Here is a 21,540-nt window from a genome sequence, read left to right as displayed (position 1 = left end):
GGCAGTCCATAGACACAGATGTCGTGTGTGGATGGACGCTGTCATGTTGAAAGACTGTCTCAAGAGGGGTAAGACATAAGCCCTATGGCCCACACCATGATGTCAGGAGTAACACCGGTGTGTCTCTCTGCAACATGGCAGGATTGGTCCTCTCCCCTCGGCGCTGCCATACATGCACATGACGGTCATCCATGGTAATGCATCACTGAACATGGTACGATGCCACTCCTCATCATCCATGCCTCCCGGTTAAGGCAGCCTACGCATGGGATGGTGAATCCGTAGTCTGGCTGATGCCAGTCGTTGAGTGACGGTGCGGGATGACATGGGGTGTTGTAGAGTCCAATACCTGTGTCCGGATGGCAGGTGTAGATGTCATGGTGTTCTGAAATGCTTGGTGCACAATATGGCGATCCTCCCTTGTTGTGGACCCTTCACGACGTGTGGGTGCCCATTTCTTCCAACATCAGGCGACTGTGATATCTGCATGCCCCACATGCTAGGTAGTTACACAATCCGATCACCTGGTCTCATGCAAACCCACAATGTGTCCCTATCAAGCTACGTCAAGTGCTAGTAATGCTGTCTAATGCGTCTATGAAATCTTATCATTTACATACCCAATCGCTGGTCTGCACGTGTTCCAAATTACATCTAAATTTGAGCATCACTTCAGGGTGCTTAACTTTTTTTTTGTCACTAAGTGTAATATAATTATTAGTGTGCATGTTATTAGTGCCATGTTATTAGTGCCACGGTGGTTAGCACTGTTGCCTTACACCTCCGCCATCGAGTTTGCATGTTCTCTCCTCGTTGTCGTGGGATTTCCTCTAGGTACTCCGATTTCCCCCGCATTCCAAAAACATGTTAATTTTAAAAACAGGTTAATGGCATGGCGGGCATATTGCGCTCCCCGATAGATAGCCCCAGCGCTTGAGATGTAAGAAAGATTTTAAAATAATTTAAAAACAATAAAGATTTCATCATTTAAAATTAAATTAATACTGTTAGGATTACAGATTCACAATGAAACTAAAAAAATAACTGATGCACATGATAAAATGATTTTGTCTGAAATAGGTTAGGACTACACCCCGGTTAATTACGTGTATGTTTTCGTCCTCGCGCTCCACTTGCCCTCAGTGACGGGCGATTTCAAAATAAAATAGAAGATAATTAGTCTCCTCGGCTTCATCTCTGTCACGACTAAAACGTGTAAAATAGCAAAAAGCACCCTTTTGAAGGGCGATAGAAAAACATTGCAATTTGATCTTTTCAAATATTTTCTGATATTGTGGCCAACGCAACCCCCATTACTTACGCCCCTGGTCATGATGCACGAAATTACGTGGATGTAGTTCTGGTTGGTCGTTTCTGTGAATGAATCCATCCCTTAAATAAATTATACAATCACAGGTGTCCAAATCAGAACCGCTATCTCAGTTCTGTTATTTCCCATAAGAAAAGAAATTTTGGAGATAAACATTCGATTACAGTCCCCTTGCGTTTTACCGAAAGCAAATTCTAACGTTACCAAATTAATAAATCTACACACACACACACGTGTAATATATATATATATATATATATATATAAAAATCACCAACAAATCATTATTCAAAGCAAACCTATACACTAACTCATAGTTTCATAGAAATGCAAATTACATTTGGGCATTAGAATGTCGTATTTATATTTTAATGAGGCCAAAGCGCAAAACTTATCCATTTGTTATGTGTCGGAGAGTCTACTTCAACATTTTCCACTCTATTTGTAATGTCTTATGAAATTTAGTTGTTAGTTCGCTTAAGGTGTTTATCAACAGTTCAATTAATCCAAGGCACCTTTTTAATGCTTGGCAAATGAATGAAATTTACAATTTAAAATAAAGGGACAATATCTGATCAATACACAAACTCCACACACCCACCGCCACAAATTAAACCGTGCCGCACCATTGCATCGAGCACAGACTTAAGCTCCGCCCTTTACTAGGAGGCTCGCAGAGTGTGTAGTTCTACACAGCCATTGGGCAGCGCAGCGCAGCGCCGGGTGAACATGGCTGCGAAGAAAGCCCTTGAGGTGTACTTAGATATGCTATCACAGCCATGCAGGGCTGTGCACATCTTCCTAAATCACAATAAAATACCTCATACAGTTAAAACTGTGGCTCTGCGGAAGGGTGAGCACCAATTTATGTCTGTTTTACTGGACAGCGTTAGTAAGATCTCAATAAATTGTTCAATAACGCCATACATTGGTTTGCTGGGAGTTCGGCAGTTGATTAAGGCGCCCCAAATGTAAGATATTTATACGCGTATTTATTTGCTGAAAGTTAGTATTATTCTCGCAAATCCACCCCATTTTTTGGACAGATGCATGAACTTTGCCCTCCATTTTTTTGTAAACGTTAAAGGCGAAACGTATATTTTCCCTCGATCATTAACATAGTAGTAAGCAATCACTAGAAACCACCGTCAACTTTTGTGCATCAACTTCAAATACAACCAGAATAGCGGAAACGACCTTTAGTATGTCACGTTTACTCCAACACGCCAGTTTGTCGTGAACAACTCGGAAGCTAAAAAAACGCCGCCTTACGGTGGGAGATGAGAACTACTTTTGAATTAAAACAAATATACACCAATAGGTGGGAGGTGTTCCGCTAAGCAGGCTTTGTAAGTTATCTGGATTAACCTAAACTAGAAGTCATGAGCGTCCAATATGAGTTTAAGAAAGCATTCCCATTGGACTTCTAGTTTAAGTAAATCCTGCAAACGGACAGATCCTGCTTCGTGGAACACCCCCCAGGGCCAGTCAATCCTATAGGTGACACAGACGCCTGAGGGGATGCAGACTTGCCAGCCAATTTCACTTTGCCTCATGATGCTCACCTAGGGTGCTGCTTTGGCTAGGAGTGGTAGCGACCAAGAGGCATTTAGAATTGTCTGTAATTTAGGTGAGAACAGAACGGCGGAGTTCACCAAGCTCAACCCTATGCAGAAGGTTCCTGTCATGGTAGACAATGGCTTTGTTCTCACTGAAAGGTAAGTAACTAGATACACACATGACCCTGAATACTGGATAAAGGCAGTAGCAATTCCCACAGCTCAGCACAAAAATCCTATTTAAATTTGCTCTAGTAATACAACTGACCTGCAACTCCCATGATTACAGTGATGCCATATTAAAGTATATGGCCACCAACTACCACGTCCCGGAGCACTGGTACCCCCGGCAGCCCGAGAGGAGGGCCAAGGTTGACGAGTACACCGCCTGGCACCACAACTACATCCGGCCTCACGCTGCCAAGGTCTTCATCATGGAAGTAAGACCCACTTCTCACGCTATGTTCATCAGTCTATGCCTCAGACATCTGTGGCCCTCTCTAATGTGAATGGTGCTGTGCATCAATTGTCAGTATTTACAGGGGAAATGCAGTCTTATCTGCAAGTAGGGTCTGTGTTACCATCTGATACATTACATTCTTCTGTTACATTAGTTAGATTTAGGGAGGTTTCTCCAGGCCTTTATTAGGTTGTATCTACTTTCATGCCAACTACTGTCTGATTTATGTACCTGCTGAATGGAAACACCCTCTCTCCCCTGTTCACTTGGTTTATTGGGCAGAGCAGAAGGGGCCCCATTTACTAAGCTGCAGGGCACTTATACATTTGGGAAGTAGATTTAGTTCGTGCAAGGAGGCGATGATGTGGGAAAGGAGTCCTCCCCCCAGGTGCTAGTACCCCATATGACCAGGCAGCCGGTGGAGCAGCCTAAGCTGCAGAGGGCACTGGAACAGCTGGGCGACACGCTGGACAAGCTGGAGGGAATGTTTCTGAAGAGGCAGCCCTTCCTCTGCGGCGATGACATCACTCTGGCCGACCTGCTGGCCGTGTGTGAAATAATGCAGGTATGGCCACACCACTAGGGGACAGTTAGGGCTGCGTGACCTGGCTAGTGCATTGAAAAAGATCCCCCACACACCCACACTTCTCCCTCCAGCCCCTAGGTGGCGGCAGAGACATTCTGAAGGGGCGACCCAAGCTGGAAAGCTGGAGGAGCAGGGTGAAATCGGCACTGCGGGGTTCTTTCGACGAGGCACACCAGATTTTGTATCAACTTCAAGACAAGTCCACATCCAAGCTGTGACCAGGGCTGATGTACAGAATGCAGATGATGCAGGGAGAGATTGTCCACGATCTGAGACATGCACTTAAATTGCTAAATAATTAGATTTTGCAGCATTTTACTCACCTAGAAAAAAATCCAGTGTCGTCTTAAACACTAAATCTAAAAATCTAATCCAGAATATTTTTATGAGTGGTAGGTTTACTTCAACTACTAGACAAAATCTTGAATAATAATAAAAAATAGGGATTAAACACTTAGATCATTCAAATTATAGCAACAAAAAGGCAGGAACATACATTCACATTTTAAAAAATGCAAGGAAATAAAATATATTTAATAAAAATATACAAAACTAGTAATTTATTAAAGAAATCAAACAAGGAAAGTGATGTGGTGTGTTGATACTGTGATTCCTTTTAGGCGAAAATTAAAAAGATTTAAGAGGTAGATTTCATTCAGTCTGAGCTGAAGAAGAGTCTTGCTTCCTCTTTGCTGGAAATTCGTCTTTATCTTCTAAGGGCCGTTTTCTACTGGTGGATGGCTGAAGATACACATTTTATTGTCACAAAGAGCTGTCCTATGACTTTCTAGACCATGACAAAACTAATCCAAAATGGTACGAACAGAAAATACAATAAAAAAATGCAATCGCTGTTTAATTCCTACCTTGACGTCTGAAGTGGTTTCACCAGGATACATGATGCTAATGGCGATTTCCTTCATGGCCTTGTCCTGGAGGGGTCCATTTTGGTATGATATTCATTAAATTGAACTGATTACATTGCCCTCATGACACAAAAACCTCCATTTTGAATGAATCATTGACTGGAAAAATGTAGTAAGATGAGATACACGATGAGGTAGGCTACACATAGAGCTGGACCCAACAAAATTTGTGACTGAATATCAGGCTTTAATGGGTAGCAGGGTAGTGGGTATGGAGGCAGACCTACAACCAGAAGGTTGTTGGGTTAAGTTCCAGGAGAAGCTCTACAGATGGACACCTGAGGAAGGTCCTTAGCACCACATGGTCTGACGTGTGTTATTTTGTAAAAAAGACGTAAAATGTGGTCTAGCTTTCAAAATGCTAACAGTTACGCTTTGAATATCTCAAAAGATCGTAATTTATTTGTGATTTACTGGCCTGTTTCCATACAATATAAAGAGTGCATGGGGTCTGGGAGGTCTTACCTGCATCCATGGATGCTGCAGTGCCTCTGTGATTGTCAGTCGCTTTTTCGGATCCACAACCAGGAGCTTCCTCACAAGGTCCTTAGCTGAAAAGCCATGTTGACATGCCTGTGTAATGTATGTCTAGAGGGCTCACGCTGCTCCAAAATGGATAAAACTACAGCTTTTAAACTGTAGTCTTGCCTTTCCTCATGCTGTGTGCACTAACATTAATGTCCAATACACACAACCCCTTGAGAATACCAGGACCGGCACTGATGCAGTTCCTAGGCTTCCTGTGCTTACCTTCATCTGAGATCTTCTCCCATTTTGACGGGATGAACCGGTAGCAGCCTTGAGTGATCTGTTCCCTGACCGTTATCTCTGACTCAGCATGGAAGGGTGGGTAGCCTCCCAAGCTGTAGAGAGCAAAAATGTAGCATTTCAGCTCAAACGGTGGTATGTACTTCCTGATTTTCTGAGTTGCTGATGACCTGAATTCTTCAAGCACGTCATTAGACATAATTTGGGTGTAATGCTGGCCACATCTCAGTACATCTGTCTTGTAGTAATTTATCTTCTATAATTATTTTCCAATAGCAGGAGGATGGATAAGAAACAGCTTGAATATTTTGCTGCCAATTAGCAAAGAAAGTGTGCCTGGATGCTTAGTTTACAAGCTACTGATGTTTCTAAAGGTCGCATTAAGCCCAACAAGTGGAACTGTAGGACCCCACACATTTGCACAATTCTTGGCATGAGAGGGGCATAGAGGGCTTGGGACGCACCACACGAACAAGAGGACCCCGAGGCTCCAGCAGTCCACAGCCCTGCTGTAGCCCACCGTGATGGCATCTGTGAACACCTCTGGCGCCAGGTATGTAGGCGTGCCGCACAGGGTCTTCATCAGTGACGTCTCCTCCAGGATCTTGGACTGGTTGAAGTCTGTGATCTAGAAGCGGGAGGAGTCATAATGCTTTGAGAAGGACAGAATGACATTGATCTCTGTTAATCATGGACACATAACCTCAGGCTTTAATGCAGGGGTGGCTAGCCAGCTAGCCTTGGGCCCCCAGAGATTTCCCTGATGCCTAATGAAGCCTCCCCACTGACTGACAGTACAGCAATAAGCATAGGAATGCCACTTTTTGATGCGGTTAAATTATCAGCTAAACATTCTTTAAATGCTCTGGGATAAATTATACAAAGCACTATATAATACTCAATGAAATTGAAATGCATAGAATTACACAATATGCCTAATCTGCTTGAGCAGATGGCTCAGACATGAAAACACTAATAGTTAATTATTAGGGCTGTACGACATTACATCGCGATGTACTCACGATTATATGGCACATGAACAATAATCACCAGGGCTTTAGATGACGGGCAAAACATTTGTCCGGATGCCAGCTCTTCCGTACTTTACAGCCACCTCTACTACTTATGCCTACAATTTGGTAAGCAGATTAGTAGGGCACCGAAAACATTAATGAGATGTGTACTGTAAGTTATTAATCTACTAATTATCTGCTTATCAAATTGTGGGCGTAAGTAAACGGTCATATAGTACTGAGAAGCTGGCTTCCCGACAAATGTTTTGTTTGTCATCTAATGCCCTAGGGCCTGTACTACGAAGAGGGGTTGTTGGCTTATCGGGGTAACTTGTCGGATTTAAGGTAGTCTGGGTGAAAAGTAAGTGAACGAATATGAAGTCCATTTAAACTGTGGTACCTTAAATCTGACGAGTTACCCCGATAACCCGACTTCATAGTACAGGCCACCGGTGATTATTGCACATGTACATAACAATGATATTGTGCCACCCTATTTTTAATTATCACCAATAAACAGCTGGCCGGATTAAGACAGCTCAGCACAGAGGCCAGTCTTAGCCAGTCCCAGCCATTTCGGCGCAGCGCCTGTGCCGGGTCCCCAAGGCAAACTTTTTTTGTTTGTGCCGATCTCACCCCCTGCCCATGTTTGGCTGACATAAATGTGATGCCGTATATGATTTAGCACCACACCCCGCATATCTTTAAATAGTGTAAATTAATGTGTATTTGCCTATTTGTAAAAGTTGTAACCATGCAATGTTTGCCATGGAATGTTTCATTAGCGTGTAACCCTACATATCATCTAAATTGTTGGCTTCCCTGCCTGTGTTGCTGTAGTATTAAACCAATATTGACTGTTAATAGACAATAACTTCCATTTTAAAACAGATGTCATCTCCTTTATTAAAATGACTCACAGTCTCTATGTGTATTTGGGCTCTGTATGCGAGTCTGCTGCATTAAAAACATTTCGGGCCTTCTAGGGATGAGATGTGATATAGAATGAAAAAGGTAGCAGTGTCACTTTAAGTATGTGACAGACGGTTCCTGCCGAAGTGTTCAATTTCATTTTGTCCAGGTGTGACAGACCTTAAGTGACTATCATCTCAACCAAGTAACCCTGAAGAAGCAGGACTGTGCTATACCTTAATGAGGCAGATGTCATCATGTGAAGAGAGGAGAACATTCTCAGGTTTCAAGTCCCTGTGGATGATCCCATTGTCGTGGAGGTACTGTGTGAATAGAAAAGGGCACTCGCTTTCTTTTCCAGCTTTCAAACTGTCAATCCATCCACTCATCCGTCCATATTTCATAACCCTTTGTCCAGTACAAGGAGGCCAAGAGCTTGTTGCCAGGAAGCACAGAGCACATCAGTCATGGATGCAAACACCCTCATACTCACGTGCTACAGCCAATTTACAGACTTCTGTTCACTGAATTGCATGTCTTTGGACTGTGGGAAGAACCCAGAGTACCAGGATGAAACCCCATGAGCACGGGGAGATCAGGCAAGATCTACACACACAGGGCAGAGGTGGGACTCAAAGCCCCATCCCTGGAGGTGTGAGGCAAGAGTGCCACCCACTGAGAAGCTATAGCATACCTCACATCTCCAGGTGCTTCTCCCTATAGCCGAAATCTTTGAGAAGATTTAGAACATGCTTTACGAATGCATCGTATTCCACTCACCTCCACTGCTAACATCATCTGGTAAAAATACAGCTTGGCGATGGACTCCTTCAGCTGCTTCTTCTCCTTGACCCTGTCGAACAGCTCTCCACCTTCCATGCTGTAAGAGGTACATATGATTAGACAAACAGGGGGAAAAAGCAGCATCAATAGTAAGGGGGATAAGGCTTTGTGGGATCAATGCCCGATTCCAGAAGGTCATAGGATTGAATCTCATGCCCAGCAGAACAATCATACTGCATATTTGGCCCTTGCGCCAGGTCCACAAGCGTAGTTGCTGCATGGACGCTGGGTCCAGGCTGACCCTGCTTGCTAACCCCATGTTTTCTTTATTTGTACGTCGCTTTGGACAAGACAATCCATCTAATGAAATGTAGGCCTATTTAAATGGACATATTTCCCCCCAAGGTCACTAAAACGGTAAGATTTGCATTCTACTACTTTTTGAAAGGACACTATATTAAACATGCCCCAGGGCGCTTAAAAAGACTATTCACAAAAATTACATTTTTCCTAAATGTGAGTGACTGAAACAATTACTGCCGGGATGTAATGAATGAGTAAAACATTTATATACCATAGACTGTTGCTACTTGTCCTTGGGTCTAGATGAGGCTGATAGCCAAGTGGTTACAGCCTCATCTGAAGCAGACGCGGTGAGCAGAGGGTGACAGAAACAACTTGATTTTAAGATTTACAACCAAAGGCTCGTGGTGATCTGGTTTGTCAGCGACAGCGCTGAATAACTCGTCTCTGCAGCCTGGTCATTAGACATGCTAACGGAAAAGCATTCTTCCAGAATGAGGGACGAGAGCGGCTCGGGTGTGAACATATGATCTGCCATTTAGAGACACGTTAACCTGGGCTGACAGCATTCTGAGCTCCTTACCACATATACACACACAATATAGCTTTTTAGTAATATTTAAGGAGGACTGATATCAAGTCAATAAACTCCTGTACCTTCAATAGTTCAATAGGACAACGGAGATCAATGTTTTACAAATAAAAATAGTTCTGACATTAGGAGAAATGTGTCCAATTTCAATTGGGATTTAAGAGAAGCATTGTGTCTCTGGTACATAGCACTTTGAAACACCTATACGGTGATATTATTAATATTAATGTTAAAAGTGAAATTAGCCACACCTCATCCCTTTAAGGGTCTCCAATACTCTAATGCCCATGAATCATTTGCATTCAAAAAGACAAAGATTTAGCAGATGTATGAAATTGCCAGGGAATTGCACACAAAATGCATCAAATGCATATCAGTAAACACACGCAGGACGCAATGGACTGAATTAACTGAACTGAATTCCCTTTGGCTCATTTTCTCAGCAGTAACTGGCAGAATTATTCAGCCCTGCTCGACCTTTCAAATACTATTGAAATATCTGGCATAACAGACAGAAGTTGCTTGGGGATCACTTACAGGCAATACGTCCACAGAATCTCGATGGGATTCGAGTCAGGACTTTGACTTGGACACCCAAGGACATCACACTTTACTTTAAGGCACTTTTCACATCTTAGCCCACTGTCCTGCTGAAAGACGAATTATTGCTTCAGCTTGGAGTTTTCAGAACAAAACAGATTTCCCATTTATTTTCCCCCTAAACACTTAACATGCTTTCCAGCCCCTCTCCAGAGAAAGCATACACTCTAATGATGAGCGATAGGACCGTAATATATCAAGACCGACCACTATCGTATTCACGATAAGCATTCCCAAGATTTATCCCTAGAATCAGGATACAGCATTATATTTACTTAGCAAATGCTTTTGCCAAAAGCAACATACAATTCATGCAAATAGCACATGTGCCTTTTAGGAGTCGACTATGAACAAGCGCAGCTAGGCTGAGCTCAGTTGAATGCCCAGTTATTAGTGCACTAATTAGAGGTCCACGCACCATTAGCTGCTGGATCCCTATTGTTAGCATAACAGAACAAACCAGCAGGCACCCATCACAACATGCCTGCGAGTTCCAAGGCTGTAGCAGTACAACAAAAACAGACTGATATGAAACAAAGCAATTTCAGCCTGCAAATCACCTTTGTGCTGACTACTGTATATCTCACTTCTTTGGCAATTATCTGTCTCGGTGGATCATGACTTAGTGACTAGATCTTTAACTAAAGATTTAACTGATCATTTCTAACCAGTTAGCTATGTGTTACAAAAGAAAAACCCTTATATATCATTATACTGCTAAAAATATTGGACCCATATCACGCTGTAAACAATACAGATGGGATGTAAATAGAGTGTGCAGCATAGCTGACAAAGAACGGCTTCCAAAAAACTACTCTGATTATATGGAAATGTTTGGATTTACAAAATCTGCAAAGATACCATTTGCACAACAAAATAAATTTGTTTATATTGTTTGTAAACCGAGTTCAGAAGGGTGCAGTTATATACCAAAGTGATGTGTTCATTTGTACTCAAAACTTTTGAAACTTAAGTATTAGAAAAATTAAAAAGCAGTTTTACTAAGAGTTTGTTTCTTTTATATGTACAGTATCTTACATACCTTAAATTTATTATAATGCTACAAGCAGCGTTTGTTGTACAGATAATTGCTGATTAAATGGTTAATTAACATTACTATATAACCTCCAATTTGGTTACTACATGATCCTAACCAAAAATATCATGCTATGGCATTTTGGTCATATCAGCCACCATGACCTCTGAGACCACAAGCCATAGCAATGCTTAACTCTTAAGCTACACTTGGAACACAGATAAGGACTTTCCACAACATGCTCAGCAACTTCTCCCACCATCCTGCTGGATGACAGCTTCCTCTTTGTCCTCCAGCTCTGGCTCACTGAAGTCATGTCTGTGACTATGGACTGGAGAAACATCTATAAAACTCATGGTGAGTGGGATTAATGGGTGCTCTTGCTCGAGTTCCACTGGATAAGGCCACACCCCTGAATCTGATTAACACAGTAAATCCCGCCCACCCTGGGCTTCTAAACTTCATTTGTCCTATTGGTAATGATGTCACTCTGCAGTTCCTTCTTTGCCCAACTGCTCAGACTTCCACCTACTGAAGACTGAGTAGAATGAAATGTGCCCGAAGGGAACATTCACACATCTTGCTTTTTTGAAGCCTTCTTCTTGATCCTTGCTTTTCAAGCACAAGTTCCTGATTGCGTTAAAGCCCCCTTGGTCTTTACTGATCGTGTCCTCCTTTGAAACCCACCAACCCGTTGAGAAACCTCACAGACGGTTGCTTTTCTATTAAATCCTGGTACACCTTGTTTCTATCGATCATGCGGCATTTTGTTTCCCTCAAATAACTCCAGTTCCTCAAAATGGTCCGCAAATCCTGACTTTCTTCTTGTACATCATTTTTGTTTATACAGTGGTACCTCAGTTCTCGAACTCATTAGAACTCGAATTTCTTAAAAGTCGAACCAACCAGCTCGATCTGAATCTCAGAAGTCAAACCGTGAACACCAAAGACAACTTGTACGCGCGTGGAAATGAGTCACGCAGCACGTCTCTCAGCGGAAACAAAGGGTAACGCTTCAGTCTCAACCTCGCATTAGCTGTGATAGCACCATGCATGTTTACTCTGAATACATATATTTAGACAGTAAAAATACATTTAGACAATGATAGACAGTAACTAATTATTATTATATAATAAAATACATTTAAAAATAAAGATTTCTTATTCATTATTTTAATATTAACAAGAAACCATTAATACATTTAATTATAATAATATTGTCGTGCTGAGCGGGGATGGAACGGAGACAAGATGTTATAATTACAGGTAAGTACAAATGACCAGACTGGGGAAACAAACTGAAACACAGAGGACTAATGACAACAACCAGAAACAGCTGATAACACGTGGATTCCACACGGGGTTAACGAGGGGACATGGCACACGGAAGGAGCGGACGATCAGGGCAGGACACATTGTTTGGATACATTTAAATGGTAAATGGACTGCATTTACAATGTACGCCTCACACCACACATTCACACACCGGTGGCGGAGGCTGCCATGCAAGGTGCCAACCAGCTCACCGGGAGCAATTTGGGGTTCAGTGTCTTGCTCAAGGACACTTCGATGGGGACAGAAGAACCCGGGGCTCAAACCTGCAACCCTCCGGTTGCCGAACGGTAGCACTACCTCCTGCACCACCATCGCCCATCGGAAATTTATTTTCTTACTTTACAAATTACTCTTTTGATAAATGTGCTTAGATGTGTTTAGTACAGTATATGCTCTTCTTGTTTTATCCGGTTCATTTTGTGTTTAAATGCTAAAAAACATATTTAGGTGTATTTTTTTGGGGGCCGGGAACCAATTAATTGATTTTCCATTATTTCTTAAGGGGAAAATTCGATCAGAACTCTAACTTTTTAGGATTAGATCCGCAGTTCTGAACGGATTAAGTTCGAGTTCTGAGGTACACTGTATATGCTTTATTCTGGACATTTACATGGGCTTCAGACATCAGGGGAATCTCAGTTAAGAGGAACAAAGGGTTTTCATTGGCAGGGCCTGGGACATGCAGCAGACCACCAACTTGAACCCGAGAGCCTGCTACAAGGTTCCCTGCAGCCCTGACTAGGACAAGCAGTTGGAACATGGATGGATGGATTTGCATTTTGAATACTATAATAATTTTAAAAACTATAACTGAAATCTACTCTAAAATGTTTTGATTGCAATCTGAACTGTAAAAATGTACAAGGACCTCTGAAAGTCAATGAAAATGACTAAGGGAGGTTCAGACCACTTGGTAAGGGAGGTTCAGATCATTTGGTAAGGGAGGTTAGGAGCAAAATACTTCCTTACTTACAACTCTAAAACAATGTAGTAAGAGTCTTCTGTTTGGAAGAAATCCTCCGTCCTGATTAAACATGGCTATGAAAGAGAAATTAAGAGAAAGATTGTATTTACAAATAAATTTCAATGACTTAGTTCCAAACACTATTTTATACATAAAAATGCATGTGAATGCTTCAATATACATCTGTACATGCATTTAGAAATATTACTTCTGTTCATTTGTTTATAAGTTTTATTAAATGTATTATTTCATCCAGTTTTCATTGTAATAATGCCCAGATGTCTTGAACCAAAATTAGATACATTTTTGCTTTCATTTTGACTTTCAGTTTTCAATCTGAAAACATACACTTGGATGAACACCAGGCAAAGTACATATGAATTAATTTAATAAAATATTCAAGGAGTTAAATTCTTAACATTAACCTAAGAATCCCATTATGCCCTAGTTTTGTGAATGTATTGTGTTTTAGAATACAATGTCATACTCATTAAAGACATACTCACGTACATGATCAACCTTTTTCAAAATTTCAATCTCTCTTTCAGCATTTCGAGTGGCTGTCTAGTTGTAAGAAGGAAAAATATGTTACCCATCTTGGCTGTAGTAAATTCTTTATAAATAACTTAATTTATTCATCCTCTACATAAAAACATAATTAACATGAATGGGCCTTATATATACCCCGATAGATGGAAAGTCATTCTTATTTATAGTTTTCACAGCGACTTTCTTGCACGTGGCTCTTTCAAACGCCAGTTTGACCTCACCACAGACACCTCTGTTGTGGGAGAGAGCACCATATTGTTAGTGCAGCTAAGCAACGCAATGCATAAATGAAAGACCATAATTCCAAGACAAGCCCGGACAGAGGTTTGTTTCCACGTACGAGCCGATCTTCCGGGAGATCAGGTACTTTTCTTTGAAGTCCTGAGGCAGATTAGACTGCTCGTCAGCCATCAGATCGATGAACACGAACACTATATAAGAGATATGAGATGAAAGCAGGCACACTGAGGAAAATAGTCTGAACAGCACGAGGCATAACAAGGTTCAAGATTATGACCCATTAGATGCTTATAAACCAAACGGCAGAAGTGACTAAAAAACATTACGAGAGATATCGAATCACAAGCATGCCGCACTTCAAAACAACTCAATCCCTCTCTATGCACGTTTACACAGGGCCCATTCCATAGACTTCATTGCCGACTTCATTGCCAACTACCCCCCCCCCAAAAAAAAAACACTGAAATGCCCATTTCCTGGATTTAAGAGAAGCAATCCTGAGATACTCTCTACTATTACATTATCAAGGAAGGATACCAGGGACAATACACAGTATGTATAATCTAAATAAAACAAATACTCTAGGTGTTCCTCAGATGGATGAAGGGTGTTTCTTAGGGGTGACAAAGGTATAAGGCAGCCTCAACTCTGCCGTCCCAGCTGTTATTGCTGCCCACTATTACCATAAATTAATGCAACAGGCCCCAGCTGATCTTACCTTTGTGGTGAGGCTGAGCCAATGCCAGCTCAGCATTGTTGGCCAATGGGAGCCTCTTGCCCTTTCCAATGACCTTTCCATCCACAAATGTCCCGTTTCCACTATTATCTTCAATATAGACAATGTCTTCTTCCTGAAAGAAGTATGAAACGTGAGCAACTGAGTTTGCATAGTTCCTGAACATAAACCGTTTCCTCAACAAACAAGGAGGCCATGACAAACATTCCCATGCAAACATATTCACAAATGCGGAACATTCTAGGTGCTTCCTCTTTGAGGAAAGACCTGCACAACCATGCAGCAGAATCACATGGCACAGAGAGGGAAGGGGTCACTTACCCTGAATATCTTGAAGTGTCGTTTGCTGTAGGTTATGTATCTCCCTGACTCCTTTATAATGGGGTCATTAAAGCAGTAGTGGCACGATGAGTCCCGTCCAAACCAATACTCATCTTCGATACAGTCTAAAGAGCAAGGTAATAATTCCTTAGTTCATCCCAGTGTTGCCCAGCCCAGTCTTCAGGGACCCAGCAGACAGTCCACATTTTTTCTTCCTCCCAGCTCCCAAAGCACACCTGTACCAGGTATTTGGTCTTCTTGATTGTTTGATTGTTGAACCCAGCAGACTGGGTTGAGAAACACTGGTTTAGCCGATACTCTTATTTAGGGCTGGACAATAATTCGATATCAATATATATCGCGATATAATTTTTTTTGATAACGGTGATACGATTTTTAAACACATTTCCGATATTTCGATATACATTTGAATATTATATATATTCACCGGCTTTTAAAAATGTATCACAAGTGCTAAACAGCGCGTATTCAAATCGCATTCGCATGGTAATTTGCTGAACAACGCAGCTGTGAAACGTGATCCAGGTAAAACTTTTTTAGACAGCATAAATAATATTGAAGCATTTGTTTTCAAGCAGACTGTTAAAAGCAAAAGCAACAAAGCATTTTAGACTTTGTAAAGAAACCATAGTAACCACGTGTATGATACTTTTCAGAGCTGCGTCAGAGGAAAATGACTCGTGAATTTAATTTTGACACTGGTTAGCTTTTTGTGAAAACGAACTACAGTACACCCCGCAGGTTTTTTGTGATTTTGTGAGCGATCTTTGTGTTTTCAATGTTGGAGAATATAATTAAAGGTTTGTATCAAGAAACGACGGTGGTTTTTATTGTATACTGGTAAATCTCTGCTGTTAGTTGGTGGTATGCCTTTTGTTAGCCAACATGTATGTCGGGGCGGGCTCTACGCTGGGGCAACGCCCCCTTAAGCAAACGTCCTGCCCCCTTAAATCAAACTTTTAGAAGTTGAGGAAGAAAATAATAATTACCCACAAACTGAATATGGACAAGATTTACTACAGTAGCTGAAAAATCCACTGAAAAAGGCACAAACGAGATGATAAGTTTCACTTCTTGTTCGCTCTTTCCCTCCGCGTTCTGTTTGTGCGCGGGCTCACGCAGCACTCGGCAGATCCCCCACTCACCCTCCCCCCAGCTAAACATCCAATCACTGTTAGTATGCAAATGAGCCAGTTTCTCAGTAGGCAGGGCAAAGCGAAATGAGCTGCGTGATTGCGGAAGGTTTGGAGGAAACAGCAATCTCTCTCGTCAAAATCATAGTGACTAGTGAGATCATGGTTCGAATTATTTTTGTCTATTTGGGGGGGTCTTGATCGGGGGGTACTGTACCCCCCAGTACCCCCCGATCAAGACCCCCCCCAAATAGACAAAAATAGCAGTTTGGGGGGGGGGGGTATTAACATTTTTCTTGTTGTTTTTTTTTTTTTTTTAAAGAAAGAACCTCACCTTATTTTATGTAAAACGATTTTAGACACCCCTAGTGTGGATCGTACCATTTGAACCACCTTGGCGCTAGAAGCAGCTTAGCCAGTCGGTTACGTCATTCATTCTCATTGAGCGACTTGTTCGTTGTGATTTCAAGATTCTTTATTCGTCACATACATAGTTATAACAAGTACAACATGTAGTGAAATGAACCCTGACCGATCCTATTTTTCAGTTTTATATTTCAAGACTCGGTGAATTGATTTTTTCTTTTTCATAACTTAGTCTACCCTTTTTAGTTTTGGTAATATTGGCAATAGTGAAAAGTGTTTTGTTGGGTTCAAATATGTTTGATATAGGCCATCCAATTAAGGTAAATGTCTTGTTTTTAATCTGATGAGGAATATTTTATTTTATTTTTTGTTTTACTTTTCAGTTTTCCCCCTGAGGGATTGCCACCTTACTGTGGTCAGGGGCTTTGCGTGCCTCAGTGACCCTAAGAGCTACACCAGCAGAAGCTTAGCCTTCAGGTGGGACACCCAAGTTGGACAGGTCTTAGGGCAGAGGCCTGACAAAGTGCAATCCAATTACATGACAAAAACAGTTATCCAGAGCACCACCCCACCCCTTTCCCGCCTTTGTCGCCACCATGTGCCCCCTTCACATTTCTGTCTGCCCCCTCATATATGCATGTCTAGAACCGGCCCCGATGTATGTACATATTTATAGCATGCCGATCGCGTCAAACAAATCGCGGCAATGCCAAAAACCCGTGCATGTACATTCTCAGTTATTAACGCACATAAATACATTTCAAGCACATACTAATATATTGCTGCCATATTGGTTTTCGGTTATCTCGATCATCGGTTATCTCGGCGCTTTTTGGCAACCCCCTAGGCCGGCGACATAACCGGGTTCGACTGTATATGAATAATCAGCCTGTTCTAGTTTAAATGGAAATATATTATTGTTAATAAGCTGAGTCTGAGAGTTTTATTTATTTGATAGTTTATTTCACATTTCTTGTTTGTAAAGGCTAAATACAAAAAAAAAAGTGAACCTTTTTTTTTTGTACTGTTTTTATTTAAAAAAAAATATATATAATTTTAATAGGAGGAGCCTGGAGGTATTATAGACTTTGCAAATTCAGTTTGCAGACAACCATTGTGCGTGTCCTCGGCAGTTTTTTCCTGAGGCTTTTTAATATTGTCCATATCGATATCGGAATTATATCGTATCGACCAAAATTAAGAAATATATCGTGATATAAATTTTTGCCATATCGTCCAGGCCTACTCTTATTTAACGCTTTCAGTTTGGTGACCACCAGACAATGGTTGGTAAAGCATTTCTTTTAACTCTATATGTGTCATAAGTAAACCTTTCTCCCATTGTAAACACAATGTATTCGTGCTCTTGGATATATAAAGTTCTACATGCAACAGATTGCTGCTGTGTATTATAAACTCCGCCAAAAACTTGTGCCAAAGAAAGAAAAAAACAACATTGTGATAATTATTGATATGGACTGATGAAAAAATGACACTGATAAAATGTTTTGCCCTATTTCCCACTCGGGCAAACCCCACTTACTGTGCACTCGGAAGCCCCTCTCCATGGGCAGCAGACGGCCCCAAGGCTGGTGTTCTGGCTCCTCCAGCTCCTCAGGAATGGAAGCCAGATCCCGCACAGGGATGGTGTCCACAGAGCTAAGTGTGCCGGAGCCCGAGGATGAAGATGTCTGGCTGCCAGATCCAGGGGCCGAGGAAGAGCTAGAGCCACTCTGAGACTGAGTCTGTGGTTGGGACTGGGTCTGAGACAGACTGGAGTCCGGATTCTGGGACATGGCTCTGTACCCTCAAAAGAAATAAGCTAGATGAGCCACAGATGAAACCCAATGAATCAACAGAGAAGCCAGGCTGGATATGGGACAATAGGGACACTTTAGCTGTTATAGTATGAAAATAGAGCACTTAACATAAAGACAGAGGTTTATCTTATAGAACAGTGAGGTAACCTCATTTTTTAAACCCATGGTTTCAATACAATGATATTTCCCCTCAAGTGAGCGATCACCAGAAAGGCAACAGGACCAGATGGCATCCCCAGACAGGGCCTTACAGCCTTTGCAGACCAACTAGCTGCAGTGTTCTTGATCATAATCAACTCATCACCGTCCCAAGCCCGAATACCAACATGTTTCAAGAAGACCACCCCCCCAGCATGTCAAAATGGCTTGCACTCACCTCCATAATTATTCACTTTGAGAAGATTACAAGATTACAAGTCAAAGATTACATCAGCTCAACACAGCCCAATACTGCTGCACAATAACAAATCACAATGTACTCGCAATTATATGGCGCATGCCCTTTCATCACCAGGGCTTCAGATGACAGGCGTAAAACTTTGTCCGGATGCCAGCTTTTTCGTACTACATGGATGTTTACTTACACCCACAATATGGTAAGCAGATTAGTAGTATGCCTAAAATATGTACTGTGATGCCCAAAAATTAGTAATCTGTATAAATTCAGCATATCCTTATAGTTATTAAATTCAGTTAGCGGAGTGCCACATGCTACTGTTTTGGTAAATCATGGAAGCGATAAGCACTGAAGTGGCGGTGAAGAAAGGGGCAGATCAGCAGCCACATCATCCTTTGAAAGAGGAGATATTGTGGATAAACAAGGTAAAAAGATGTTGGTGGTGTGGTGGACTTTTTGAAATTTAAAGTCTGACATGTTCATTAAGTACAAGGATAAGCCAAATTTACACAGATTACTAACTTGTGGGTGTCACCACACGCTACTCATAACTATTTTTAGGTGCACTACTAATCTGCTTACCAAATTGTACTGCAAGTAAATGTCTGTAAAGTACCAAAAAGACAACGCTCAGATAAATGCTTACGCCGTCATCTAAAGCCCTGGTGATTATCGTGCATGTGGCATGTAATTGCGATGTGAAATTGTGCATTGAACTTGACTCACTACAATTTGCTTACCGTGCAAAAAGGTGCACAGATGATGCAACAGAACTACCCTGCATACTGCTCTCTCACTTGGACATCAGAAAGGGGAACTGCCTATGGTTCCTGTTCACTGATTACAGCTCCGATTTCAATACTATAATTCCCATCAAGCTCATCAGTAAGCTGAAGGACTAGGGGCTGAACATCACACGATGCAACTGGGTTCCTGACTTTCTGACAGGCAGAACCCAGGTTGACTGAGTGGCCAGTCACACTACATCGAGGCTCACCCTCAACACAGGAACTCACCATGGTTGTGTTCTGAGCCCCATACTGTACTCCCTATACATGAAGCCACATTCAACTCCAGAAATATTGTTAAATTTGCTGACAATATAGTTGTGGTGGGCCAGATCTTCAGTGACGACAAAATGGTCTACCAGAAGGTTGTGGAGAACCTGGCATGCTGGAGCCAGGAGGATCTCCTCCTAAACGTCAGCAAGGTGAAGGAGCTGATTGTGCAGGTGATGCCAAGCTTCAAATACCTGTATGTCCACATCAGTGTTTCCCTACTTTTTCACCCTGGCACGGCACACCTTCCAATAGCAGCGTTTTTCACAGCACACCGGTTGAAACGCTTGTTTACATTTCGTTGGTCCTAACATAAGAAGCATACACCAGCGCCCTTGTTGAAAAGGCAGGGTAACGACTCCACGTCCTCAGTATGCCAACAGTGTTCACATTGATTCTTAAAGCAGTGTGGGGACAAATCTTGAAGTTTTTTATTGTATACGATACAGATCTTAACAGAAAATCTTTTAATTACCTTTCAGCCTACTACATTTTATTTCATATAGATACTTTGCACTAACAACCAACAAACGTTGCAGTCATTCCATTTGCAACTACGTTGATACTTCGCTAATCCTGTTATGTGAATATGGCTATACCACAATGCAAGCAAATCATCGAAAAACAATCACGCATTATCATACTTCCAAACACCCAAATAAACACTTCAAAATGAGATACCGGTCAGCAATCAAACTAACTTCGAAAGTCACTTTCATATTTGATATATCAGGTAAACTGCATACTATATTTGACTGAAGATGTTATTTTCCCAGCTGACCAAAGTGTTTTCCGGCTCGGTAAACGATTCACATCAACACATTAACTAGGAATAGCTATGCGACAGTCATGAAAGGCAAAGCCACAGTATAGCTAAAGAAAATGGAATGGTTAATACAATGCATAAGCACAACCCCGTGAATAAGGACACCGAACATTGCACATTACAACTGATATTTCTCATCCCCGATTTAAACCTACCTTAAGTTTCGGTCAACAGGTTTCCAAAACACGTGCCTAAAGCAAATTTTCTTCGCTCCGATCGAAACCCTGACAACACTCCATATTACATTCACATGCCGCCGGAAAATCTAACCAATCAGAATGTAACCTGAATACCCGTGGAATTCTGGGTAACACAGTTTTTAAATTACACATATGCCAGTCTGAGCACGCGTGTACTGTGGAATCCTGGGTATTGGGGTTTATTTATATAAATAATATAATGCTACAAAATAATTTTCCCCAAAAAGGTGCTACGCTGATAACAACTAGCGACAGCGGGCATTTTATTCATCACACTTGTGAAATCAATGACGCCATTAATAAGTCCAAAAGTATAGACTGTTGTGATTAGACAAAAACACGGGCGACTTCCGCACTGCCCCCGAATGAGTCCACTCGGATTCCGCCACTTTGGCTGTCAGTTGTGCGCAATTCGCGGACAAGGCTCTGTAATATCAGAAAGCCTTTAACCGGATAAGGCGATATTCACAGCTGTACATTCTCCATGATAATTGTGTTGTCCAAATGCACGTAGTGTTTCCGCTGCATATTCAACCTTTTTCAATGTTTTTCCTACCTGTGTAGTGACGACGTACACCCAGCGCCTAAAGCAGATGCGAATTTTTAAACGTGCCTTTGATTTGCAGCTTATCCATCCTGTGACCGAAGGAAGAAATGCACTTCCGGCCGACGGCCACATGCCGCCGTATACCACAGCAGGAAAACTG

The 21,540-nt window shown here is 41.7% G+C and overlaps 2 protein-coding genes across 6 annotated transcripts; one reads left to right on the top strand and one right to left on the bottom strand.

Annotated features, from left to right (window-relative positions):
- Positions 1 to 2,006: 2,006 nt before the first annotated feature.
- gstt2 (glutathione S-transferase theta 2) lies at positions 2,007 to 4,799 on the top strand. The gene is made up of 5 exons (XM_023828958.2): positions 2,007 to 2,182; positions 2,960 to 3,047; positions 3,178 to 3,328; positions 3,737 to 3,913; positions 4,006 to 4,799. Exons 1-5 carry the CDS (start codon positions 2,059 to 2,061, stop codon positions 4,150 to 4,152), a joined length of 687 nt encoding a protein of 228 aa, XP_023684726.1. The 5' UTR covers positions 2,007 to 2,058; the 3' UTR covers positions 4,153 to 4,799.
- On the bottom strand, positions 4,467 to 21,530 carry chek2 (checkpoint kinase 2). Of its 5 annotated transcripts, none has more exons than XM_072709005.1 (15): positions 21,390 to 21,530; positions 18,076 to 18,332; positions 15,013 to 15,137; positions 14,674 to 14,806; positions 14,056 to 14,146; positions 13,851 to 13,947; positions 13,677 to 13,730; positions 13,176 to 13,240; positions 8,334 to 8,433; positions 7,790 to 7,876; positions 6,093 to 6,256; positions 5,611 to 5,723; positions 5,326 to 5,411; positions 4,801 to 4,866; positions 4,467 to 4,675 (listed from the first exon to the last, which is right to left on the bottom strand). In XM_072709005.1, the coding sequence occupies exons 2-15, from the start codon at positions 18,326 to 18,328 to the stop codon at positions 4,586 to 4,588; spliced, it is 1,524 nt and encodes a 507-aa protein (XP_072565106.1). In that variant the 5' UTR covers positions 18,329 to 18,332; positions 21,390 to 21,530; the 3' UTR covers positions 4,467 to 4,585. The 5 variants fall into 5 exon arrangements, with proteins under 5 accessions (XP_072565106.1, XP_072565108.1, XP_072565107.1 ...); XM_072709007.1 differs by having other exon boundaries at positions 18,076 to 18,339; positions 21,390 to 21,520; XM_072709006.1 differs by lacking the exon at positions 21,390 to 21,530 and adding an exon at positions 20,789 to 21,017 and having other exon boundaries at positions 18,076 to 18,339.
- Positions 21,531 to 21,540: the final 10 nt, after the last annotated feature.

The sequence above is a fragment of the Paramormyrops kingsleyae genome, chromosome 2 (assembly GCF_048594095.1).
Source record: "Paramormyrops kingsleyae isolate MSU_618 chromosome 2, PKINGS_0.4, whole genome shotgun sequence".
Taxonomy (NCBI): domain Eukaryota; kingdom Metazoa; phylum Chordata; class Actinopteri; order Osteoglossiformes; family Mormyridae; genus Paramormyrops; species Paramormyrops kingsleyae.
This window is presented reverse-complemented; position numbering and strand designations above follow the sequence as displayed.

What these genes read in the sequence shown, in the direction of transcription:
- gstt2 (XM_023828958.2), top strand. Translation starts at nt 2,059, where the DNA reads ATGGCTGCGAAGAAAGCCCTTGAGGTGTACTTAGATATGCTATCACAG. An exon ending in CCAAGGTCTTCATCATGGAA is followed by an intron (nt 3,329 to 3,736) that starts GTAAGACCCACT and finishes TCCTCCCCCCAG; the next exon opens with GTGCTAGTACCCCATATGAC. An exon ending in CCGTGTGTGAAATAATGCAG is followed by an intron (nt 3,914 to 4,005) that starts GTATGGCCACAC and finishes TTCTCCCTCCAG; the next exon opens with CCCCTAGGTGGCGGCAGAGA.
- chek2 (XM_072709005.1), bottom strand. Translation starts at nt 18,328, where the DNA reads ATGTCCCAGAATCCGGACTCCAGTCTGTCTCAGACCCAGTCCCAACCA. An exon ending in TTTTGAAAAAGGTTGATCAT is followed by an intron (nt 13,241 to 13,676) that starts GTACGTGAGTAT and finishes TCTCTTTCATAG; the next exon opens with CCATGTTTAATCAGGACGGA. An exon ending in AAACCACTTCAGACGTCAAG is followed by an intron (nt 4,676 to 4,800) that starts GTAGGAATTAAA and finishes GTGTATCTTCAG; the next exon opens with CCATCCACCAGTAGAAAACG.